This window comes from Biomphalaria glabrata, chromosome 7 (assembly GCF_947242115.1).
Source record: "Biomphalaria glabrata chromosome 7, xgBioGlab47.1, whole genome shotgun sequence".
NCBI classification, from domain to species: domain Eukaryota; kingdom Metazoa; phylum Mollusca; class Gastropoda; family Planorbidae; genus Biomphalaria; species Biomphalaria glabrata.
In genome coordinates, this window is record NC_074717.1 from 11254735 (window position 1) to 11266044 (window position 11310).

General features: G+C 35.3%; 1 protein-coding gene across 2 annotated transcripts in view; it reads right to left on the reverse strand.

Annotated features, from left to right (window-relative positions):
* Positions 1–10899, reverse strand: part of LOC106075673 (b(0,+)-type amino acid transporter 1-like) — a 28185-nt gene extending 17286 nt beyond the window's left edge. Inside the window, exons 1-3 of one of the 2 annotated variants that reach the window (XM_056035099.1) lie at positions 10662–10899; positions 5940–6071; positions 690–901 (exon numbers count right to left, since the gene is read on the reverse strand). In XM_056035099.1, the coding sequence (XP_055891074.1) occupies positions 690–901; positions 5940–5941 (214 nt within the window). In that variant the 5' untranslated portion in view covers positions 5942–6071; positions 10662–10899. Of the gene's footprint in view, positions 1–689; positions 902–5939; positions 6177–10661 lie in introns of those variants that run through there. The other variant, XM_056035100.1, reaches the window with a different exon arrangement.
* Positions 10900–11310: the final 411 nt, after the last annotated feature.

Below are 11310 nucleotides of genomic sequence, written 5' to 3' on the forward strand. Positions count from 1 at the left end.
AAAAAGAACAATAATTTTAAAGCGAAAAAAAAAAGCGGACAGTTTATTATTTGAGATTTTCATACCTTGTGGTCAATATATAAATAGACTATGTATCCGATGGAGAGAATGTGAAGCTACTAATAAGAGAAATATTTAATAAAACGTGCATTTTCTGTACTTAAAACGATTGTCTCTTGAAAGGCTGCTCGAACTTACCACGTGACGGTCATTATAGCACTTTGGTTTTAATCATTTTAAAAACTACGTTAACAGGTAAATTACGTTTAGGACTATTTAGTTTTAGTACGTATGATATCATCAATATGTTTAGACATGTACATAAACATTTTAGTTTTAGGTCTTTAATTACCTTTTTAACAGCGTTCCTGTGAAACACGTCAACAAGATTGAAAGTAATGTATACTTGACCATTAAATGGCCTATTTGTATCTTAAGACAATTTAAATATATTTTATAAAAGTACCGATTAGAAGTAGCTTTATATAAATGTTTATAAATATGTATATTATATTAAAAGACAGTTTACTTTCGACTTGATTTCAAAAAGCAAAAAAAAATTGTAAAAGCCAAAGAACTTTCTTTTTAACTTAAGAGTGCTAGGCGCTAGGGCGCCAGAAAACATACCAAATAGGTTTGACAAGGTCAACGAATTCAGTGAGTTGCCCAGATCAAAATGAAACACGTACCCACAATGCATCCTACAATGAATGAGATTCCTCCTCCAAGACCAAGGTCCCGCTTTAACTCCACAGCATTCTCATCTAGCTCTGTCACCAAACCATCGTCAGGCAAAGGCACATCTTTAACGATTTGAGAATCTGCAGCACCGTCGCACTCCCCATTCTGCGTGTCTGATATTGGTGCTACCACAGGCTTCAAAACAAACTTTGACTTTGGCCTAAAGACAATTCAAAGAATTAGTTCATATACCAAGTCTAATAAATAAAACCAAATTTTAAATAGTAACGAGTCGTTAAAGTTTAAGCGTATTATAAAAAAATTGCAAACCGGTACCTATACGCTTAATGATAATAAACACAAATAATAAACAAGGTAGTATAGTGTCAAATGACGCCTTACTTTCAAGGGAAGTTGATAACCGTCTGGCCAGGGCCAGTAGAGCTTTTGGACGCCTTCAGGCGAGAGTTTGGCGGAACAGATCGCTCCACCTGCCTACAAAAATCAGTGTCTACCAGGCGGTGGTTTTCTCAACCCTTCTGTATGGCTCTGAGGCATGGACACTATACAGGAAACATCTAAGACTTCTTGAGCGCTTTCACCAAAGATGCTTGCGCTCCATCATGGACATACGGTGGCAAGACCGCACTACAAACAACGATGTCCTTGCGAACGCCGGTATGGACAGTATAGAGGGACTTCTTTTGATCCGACAGTTACGCTGAGTAGGGACATATCCCGTATGGGAGACGAACGTATGCCAAAGGCAGTCTTTTTTGGTGAGCTAAAAGGTGGTCGACGTAACAGAGACGCCCCACGGAAACGCTTCAAAGACCAGCTTAGGCGTCAACTTTCCTTGGCTGACATAGAAGAGAGTACCTGGTTGCATGCGGCCTCAGAACGAGACAGCTGGAGGTCACTCACGAAGGCCGCGGGATACACATTTGAGACCAAAAGAAAATCTGCTGCCGAGGACAAACGCAGATGGCGAAAAGAAAATCTAAATCGACCACCTGCGGACAATGGTTATGCTTGCCCTGATCTGGCAAAATATGTAGGTCACAGCTGGGACTGCGCAGCCACGGCAAATACTGCATACCTCACTGATCTTCGGACTCGAAGACTAGCCTTATTATTATTATTATTATTATTAAGGTGTACTATGCCGTTCGTATGCGATTCATTTCTTAATGTGGCTACTATTGTTTACATAATAAATAAATCTGCACCACTAAGCTGTCAGAAGATAAGTTATTGCCTTAATAATTAAAATTTTGTTCAAATCATTAATACATTTATAATATAATATATATAATAATATATATTAATATTATAAATATATCTAGATCTGGGCTATATTTAGTGTTATTTAGACTGTAAAGTGTAGGCCCCTATAATGAGAATATGTCAAAACTAGGCGCTATAAAAGTAATTCGTTATTTTTTTAACTTATAACTAAAACGAAGCTCGTATCAATATTCTTTTTTTAAAAAAAGCATTTGAATCAGTATTCTATTCAATGAGTTAGTTAATAAATGGAAAATATATTCTATAATGATCCATTGACACTTTTATCATTGTGACCTTAGATGCAAATTTTTTGTACCAATGAGCGAATCTATGAATGAAGCTTGATTTATTAATGAATAAGTCCATGACCCTTTTAAAAACAAGTTACCTTCCCTGAAGTTTTTCATTGAAAAGAGTTGTAATTTTTGAAAAATCTGCTTGCATATATAATTAAAAAAATTAGATTGTTCACTTTCGGAAAAGAAAAAAGGTAGCCGTTGCATCAGAACTTTGAATGATCTAAAATATCATGATGTCCGAATTTCATTTTCTCTTCTAGTTTCTGAGATCTTAACGGGACGGACGGATGGACAGACGGACAGACGAACAGACAGTCCACAGAAAACTAAAAGCGTTTTTCCCCTTTCGGGGGGGGGGGGCAGCTTAAAATCCTAGAATTTTTAACTCGTCAATGTAATTGAATGTGTTTTTGTAGATGCAACGTTACCTTTTTGTTTTCATTAGTAGGCCTAAATTACAAAAGAAATCAATAAGTTACCATGATATAAGTGAACTTAAAATATTGCTATGTAGTTCTAACTGTATTCTTAGTTCTATCTGTATGCTTTCTTACTTTTATTGTAGTAAGAGCAAGTTGTTCCACTTTAGCTAAATACTATTATTTCGCAATACTTTGACCAGACTGTGTTTAAACTAGTCCTATGTAAGGATCTTAGATTGTTTGGTTTATAGAAATGGGTCAGAATACCGCAAGTATCCACATACAATGACCTGAAGCCCGGTTTAGTCACGCGTGCTTTGTAGATATGTGTCGCTGAGAACAATGCTGGCTCTAATGATAGACATGTATGTCTAGATGTCTGAGAAGGAGGTGGGGGACCTGGGCGGACTGGTTGTCAAAATCGGCCCGGGCATTTCTATACAATCCGACCCACAAATTCTATATCATATGATGGGCATCAATTACAAAGACTACCTGTCCTCAAAATCATTATTTTAAGTTTGATAATGTATCGATATGAATGAATACAGTAGTAAACTCTATATCTTTATAAGAAATATAGGACTTATATTGTTTTTTAATCGCTAAGTACGTAGGCCCTAAAAGGATGAAGCTTACTAATAGCACTGTCTACGAATAATTACATTATTTCGGCAAATGTGTTAAATTAAAATAATATTACACTGTAGAGTCTGTGAAATATTTCTTTTTAAACCCGACGCCCAGAGAGCCTTTTTATAAGAGAATATTATAAAACCTTTAACAATTTGATATTTGCCATAGTGGCATCCGTGCGGCCATTTCAGAGGCCCCACCGGCCCATTTGGGTACCGGCCCACCGGGCATTTGCTCAACTGCCCATATGCCAGTCCGCCCCTGCCTTGTGGACTAATGTTCAGGGGCTTAGCTAAAAACTTTGTCGAAAGTTAGCAATTACCCATCTTTATAAGCTGGGCCTAATATGTGGACAAATGTTCATAAACTATAGGTTTGAATTAGATGTGGATACAGTGGACCTCATTCATCAATCGTAAATAAACAACATTGAGTCACGTGATAATATTGATAAAACAACGGAATAAACTGTCACGTGATAGCCATTGTGTATTAAAAAAATTAGATCGTAATTTGTATAGAAGAGATAGAGAATCCCGTAGCTAAATGTTGTTTATTTACGATTTGGTGAATGAGGTCCAAGTGGGCGTCTTCCTGTTATGTCAAGAAAACAAAGTAAAAACAAAACTTTTTTTTGTTTTCAAGTCATGGAGAGTAATTCTTTCAGATCTGCAAAGGAGCTTTATGTATCATGAATCTACAGTTTTTTTTTTCTTTTTACAGAAACAGATTTTAGTGTGTGATATGCTAATGTATGCCAATAATAATATAATGTTATAATAACAAGGCTTATAGAAAAGATAAATAAACCATTGATTCGGATCAATGACAACCGTGGAGTAGGTAAATTATTTTTTTTAACGCCGCTAACCCATTGTGTGCGTGTGTGTGTAGTTAGGAAGGGGGGAGTGGCACGAATTCTCGGTGTTTTTGATTATGTTTCAGGTGGACCAGTACTTGACATCCAACTAACTGAATGAAAAAGAGATTTATATTTAACAAGATATAAACTCTATGTTTATTTTTGTTGTGAATGTTTCCTTACTATCTTTACAAAGGCAACCGTTATTATTATTTCCATTCTGTATATGTTTCCTTTCTATCAGAGATACAGCATGTCGCTCGTAGTCTATTTACAAAAGCAACCTTGATTATTTTGTATAGAAAGAAAAATTAGTGGGGGTAAACTAAACAATGTTAAAACTGTTGCCATCTAGATGTAAATTTAAAAAAAAATTGAGCAATAATTTCAAAAATATCTCCAAGCGTAGCAACGGATCTTCGTATGAATTCTCGTTATAACTGCTAGTTAGTGGCCCATTGGTTCTGAAATAAGTTGTAAGTCATAGAGTGAAAGCCTCATGTTGAAATTATTTTGTGCTACGAAGGCTTAGAAAATTTAAGTATGCAGAACTAAAAAGTGCACACACACAAATCATCGTATTCCTTAGAGTATGAACACTTCCTTTAGTTCTATACACCGGATACACCAAAAAAAGCTAGTTCTCTCTATAGTTTTTTTTCCGCCCGAAACGAAACTCTCTAATATCTAACATTTAGAAAACAAATAGTCGAAAAATAAACAAATGGAGGTTTTCATAAAATGGAGGCTAATCTATAAGTAGCACACTTTTGGCTGTATCCGGTGTATGGAATACGGAAAGTTGGATGACTTACACATTGTAAAAACCAAAAAACATTATTTGTGTGATTTTAATGCAGTTTCCAGTACACCGTAGAATCCAATTCAAAATAGAAATAGAAACAAATGAACAGGTTAAATAACCTTGAGAACGGATCAAACCCAACTGATGCTCTCATTCAAAAAGATAGGCCTAATTAGACTAGGAAATAATATATATATATATATATATATATATATATATATATATATATATATATATATATATATATATATATATATATATATATATATATATATATATATATAAAGTTTTTTGCAAAAAAAAAAGCTTAAATCAAGCGTAGTTGTATCTATTAGTTTAGATCAGTAATGTAGGCTAATTATATTTTTAATAGATCTAGACTAACAAGCGTAAATCTGAGCGTTTATAAATATTTTTAACAATTGTTTTTATTTAGCGCTATTTCATGCTTTGTGCTTTCTCACTACGCTATGATCCTATCACTTGTCTGGACCAGTTGGCAAAAGGGAGGGGGGGGGAGAAGGGGCAGTCTGTTTGAATGCTAACGTAATCGCTTTTTTTTAAAAGCATTTATAAAAAAAGGGAAGGGGTGAACGACCTGAATTCGAACTCTGGGCTTATGCCTGCTCAATCCGACACACTAACCAATGAGCTATTGAAGTGTTTATAAAGATACAAGGTTTATAGTTACCTATTGTTATTTTCAAACTTTGAAGAAATAACCTATAAAGGGGACTAATTAAGCTTATATCACCACATAAGTCAAGTACAATTTTTTCCCTTGTTCGAACCAAACAAAATAACTAATAGTTAATTAACTAATTAATTGTTAATTAACTAAATAGTTGTGAAAATTGTTCAACTTGATCCAAAATTGGGTGTGGGAGAAATAACGTGTACAGAGTGAGTTGCTATAAACATTGTAGTAAAAAATAAATACTTACATTTACAAAATAATTCTCTTATTTCTTCAGTTCTCTTGTTTCTTTATGTTTTCTCTGACAATATATGTCAAGTGTATGCCCTACCACCACTTGAATTTATGGTCCGTGTTTTTTCTCCTTAAAAACATTATCCTGGTAATCAAAATCGTATAAATTGTTTCGGCATTTAGACTTAGACAAGATCAGTCCAGTTAGATATAGCACTTTTGTATTCTTTTTTTCTTCTTACTCAACTTACTGTTAACAAACATTATAAAGAAAATTAAAAAACTAAATTTAACCACATTTCTAAATGTAAGCTCAGAGAAAAGCTATTAAATAATAAGACAGAATAGTTGAGACGCGTGTATGTGGTTGCTGATTTGATTTGTTTTTAAATGGGTGGTCAATAACGAGTACATATCAAATGAATTCCCGATGAATGTCTACATACGTCCTTAACCTTGGTCATTTATTTTTCATTCGAGCCTAGACTGATCAAACTACTTGACTTATATAGTTTAGTAAGAGACACGTGACAGAGCTTTGACTCTTCACTCAGCATCATAAAATGAACAATTTACAACTTTGAAATAAGACTTGAAGACAGCAGACGAACGCAGATGAGTTCGTTTATTGGCCCCCGAGAGACAATGAAACGAGAAATGATGGGACGATTTGTTGACACTCAATGAAATAGCAAGACAAGAACGAAATCAAGCTATTCTGAATGGTGAAGCTTGCTTTGAGTTTCTTTGTACGACTCCAGTTTTCGATATGTTGTTAGTATACAAATGTTTTTTTTTCTTATTGAGACAAGAAAAACATTCACAAAGTACATTAAAAAAAAAGACAATACCTCCATTATACAAATTTAAAAAAATATAAAAAAAAATGATTAAAATGTTCATTAGCTCAAACTGGGTATCGAACTTGTGATTTTGACACTGTCAGCTACTTGTAGTAACGATACCACCAATTAGGCCAGCGGGCGTGTATAATTGAGCAATTATTTATTGCATGGGCGTAGCCAGGTTTTTTTTTAGGGGGGGGGGTTATGGGGGGGTGGATTTCCCCCCCCCCACCCCCCTCGTTGAAATTTTGTTTTCATATGTATTTATGTGTGTGTGTGTACATAATCTTTATTACATTCTGACCCTCCATTCTTTCGGAAGACGTTTAATGTGCCCTAGAATAGGTTCTTCCTGGAGTTAGTGGAAAAATTGTAGATTCCCCGACATTACTAGCAATGGGGTCTGGGGGAGCGCTAGGAGCTCCCCAGCGCGGGGCGAAGCCCCACCGCCAAGCACTATTTCTGATATTGAAAGCCAACAAAATGCATATTCTAAGGTATCTACAGTGCATTTTCCTGCTATTAAAAATTTCTATTTTAGAATCCTAATGTGCTATTCTTACTGACTTAGATCCTCCCGCGCCGTTCGGCGCATTTGCCGTCAAGCTGTTTCCATAAAAGTGTAGACTCGCCGACATTACTAGCAAGGTGGTCTGGGTGAGCGCTAGGAGCTCCCCATCGCGGGGCGAAGCCCCGCCGCCAAGCACTATTTCTGGTATTGAAAGCCATATTCTGAGGTATCTACACTGCATTTTCCTGCTATTAAAAAGTTTTATTTTAAAAACCTAATGTGCTATTCTTACTGACTTAGACCCTACCGCGCCGTTCGGCGCATTTGCCGTCAAGCTGTATCCATAAAAATCTGTCACTGGTAATGTCTGAAGCCTCTTCCCACCTGCCATGAGGATCTCCATGAATGAGTGGCGTCAAGTTGTACTAGGATATCATTGCAACTCTTCTTATGCGTAATTCATTTTGTCAGAGAACATGTCCCGCAAACCTCATGCGTCGCTCTCTCACAATCTTACTAAGGGGTCGACTACCAGTTCGGCATAGGATTTCTTTGATTTAGACACGATCTATATAACTGACTCCTAAAATCTGTCTTAGCCATCTTTGTTGAGCCTCATTTAGTGTTTTTCAATTTCGGCAGATGACTATTCACAGCAGTTTATTAATGGAGCCCTGCCACTGGTAAAAATGTGTAACCTCTCTTGAATACGCTCTTGGAATTAAGTGACTGTAGTTTGCTTTAGATTTTATATCGAAAAGAGAAGTTTTATCGTCAAAATAATCTGTTGGGGGTTTTCCACCTCAAAATGCTCTGTAGGGGAATCTTAAACTCAAAACCATCTGGAGGGGGTTTTAAACTAAAAAAAAAGCCATCTGTAGAAGAGGGGTTTAAACTCAAAACCCCCGATTGGATTGGATTGTGTAATTTGCTTTTTTTTTTTTTATATTGAAGAGGTATTTTTAACATCAAACCCCTCTGAATGGGGGTTTAAACTCAAAACCCCTTTTGGCAACGCTCATAGCATTTTGAGTGCGTAATTTGCTTTTTTTCTTACACTGAAGATGTATTTTTTAATCTCAAACCCCCCTGGCGGGGGGTTTAAACTCAAAACCCCTTTGGCTACGCTCATAGATTTAAGAGTGAGTAATTTGCTTTTATTTATATTGAAGAGGTACTTTTTAGCTTCAAACTCCACTGGAGGGGAGTTTAAACTCAAATTCCCTTTGACTACACTCATAACATTTTGAGTGTATAATTTGCTTTGTTTTTATTATTAAAGAGGTATTTTTTACCTTCAAACCCCGCTGAAGTGGGATTTAAACTCAAAACTGAGCATTTAGCTACGCTCATAACATTTTGAGTGCGTAATTAGTTTTTTTTTTTATGTTGAAGAGGGGGTTTATCGTAAATTTTAGAGGGGGTTTTATAATCAAAATCTTTCTTAACTGTGCTCTTGGAATTAGGGGATTTTTGTTTGCATTTTTTTTTGTTTTGTTTTATAGAAGAGGGGAAGTTAACTGCAAAACCCCAGGTAGGGGGTTTAAAACTCAAAACCCCTGGTAGGGGTTTTTAAACTTAAAACCCCTGGTAGGGGGTTTTAAACTCGAACTCCTCTGGTAGGGGTTTTAAACTCGAACCCCCACTGGAAGGGGTTTTTAAAACTCGAACCCCCCCTTGTAGGGGGTTTTAAACTAAAAAACCCCTGGTAGGGGGTTTTAAACTCAAAACCCCTTTGGTTGTGCTGGGGCAAGTGATGGTTTAGTATTAAAATCTCACCTAAAATAAACAAAATCAAAGCAAAAAATCAGTCACTAAATTCCGATTCCCCCCCCCTCGGGGGGGGGGGGGGATTTCATTTCGGGGGGGGGTTTGAACCCCAACCCCCCCCTGGCTACGCCCATGATTTATTGATACTTTCATTATTTAGATATATAGTACTAGATCTAGACTTCTGATTTATAACTCATAAGATCGATTCTAGATCTAGATCAACTGCTAGGTCTAGAATCTAGACGTTATCTATATTAGATTTAAAAATAAAATATATAAACACATCTCAGATAATCTATCAATAAACTTTAAGTAACTTATGTAATTTAATAAACAACTCAGTTATCGATGCACTAAGGCTGAGTACGCCTTTTTTTTTTCTAATCAAATTTATAGCCCAATTATTTTATTTTTTTATACTTTGAAAAATGATAACGGTCCAACTAGAGTTTACTCCCTTTCAACGAGCTATTAATTCTTTTCTAAACGATATGCAACAATAGTAAAATTTCTAGGAAAATTATTAGAACCGTTTTTTGGCATGTTTATTTAGATTCCTCCGTGAGAGTGTAACTCGAATAGACGTATTTAAAATTTATGTAACCAATACATGTTTCATTGGCTTGAGTCTCTTTACTGAGGTCGGGTTTCGAAGACCTCCGCTATCCCCTGCAATTGTGCATAAAGTTAGTCCTAGGACGTAATACTTTTGGTTTCTAAAGTATATTTTTTTTCATAAAAATCAAGCAGTTTTTATGACAGATTACATAAACTAGAGTCTTCAACAAGGTCTTCAAGTGTTCAGAAAAATGATCAAATTGTTCCCCCCAGAAATGAAAGTATCACTTGGGAGATGATCTATAAATATAAATTAAAAATTCTTCACCAGTGTTCAAACTTGAAGCCAAACACCTAACAACTCGACCACCTTAAATCTTATTAGACTTGACTTGTTTTCAGTCGTTCCTTTAGAAAAGAACATTATTTTCTGTCATGGAGAAAGATGGTCAACAGATCTTTATGGTGCCCCAACGATCCAACATATTAAGGGAAAGGTGAAGGTGACATTCTACATATATGACAAATAATGATGTTGGAACAACACATACTTGGCTAAAATTAACATTCTTAAAGTATAAGACCAAATCAATTAGAACATTAGGAAACATAAATTTATGTGACATGTTTGATCTATCCTTCTCTTTATTAATAAAAAAAAATAATAAACATTCTTCATTAGGACATCCTTGATCTTTTTTTTAACTATTAACTAATAAAATATTAAATTATTAAAAACATTGACCACATGAATATCTATATATATATTTTGTTTCGTCGGTTAAAAAAAAGATACATTGAAAGGTTCTTTATATTTTAAAAATATTTTCTTGCCATCGCAATACATGTACTTCTGTAAGTTGATTCAAGTTTATGATAAACATGTTTACGAAGAACCACTCCACAATGATGTTATTTTCTGAAACTCTGTAGCTATCGGGGACATAAAGACATAAGAATAAGGCAATGAGCTCAATGCATTTAGCTGTTGTTGTTTTTTTTTTTTTGTTTAACAAAAGATACATTTTTGTCACATTAGTAAATTTACCTTGAAATAAAACAATGTTAAAATGTCCATGTCCTCCAAGATGTAAACAATGCTATAGTAACCAAATCGAGCGTATAGGTCTAGAAGTATTAGTATCGTTCATGCAGACTACTAGTAGATCTATGTGTTGATATCCATGGCTAATACATTATTCACAGCCTTTTCTTTTGAGGGAAGTCAACTTTAGCCACTTCCCTTCGTCATACCACTTCGACTCTCATATAAACACGCACACACAGTTTTGACTAGACTAACACCAGGGGGGACCAGGACGTGACAGGGTTATATTAAGAAGGGCATAGACCTGAAAGGTAACAAGAGCAGAGAGAGAGAGAGAGAGAGAGAATTAGAAAACCGGTTTGAAAGACAATTGACCGCGGGACAGATGATGTACAGCCGACGATTAACTCTCTCTCCTAATTGTCGATGCCAACGTTGATTTGAACACATTAAACTTAATGGATTTTTAGATTTATAAACATAAATTTGTGCTGTGTAAAAAGAGCACGCATTCTCCTATATATCGATACCAAATATAACATTTTCTGATAGTTTTTGAAAGTTTAATCTGGAGAGGGTAATACAAATGAGCAAAATGAATAATACTATCGGAGCGAGGAAAATAATTATGGAGAGAAAGAGTGAATGA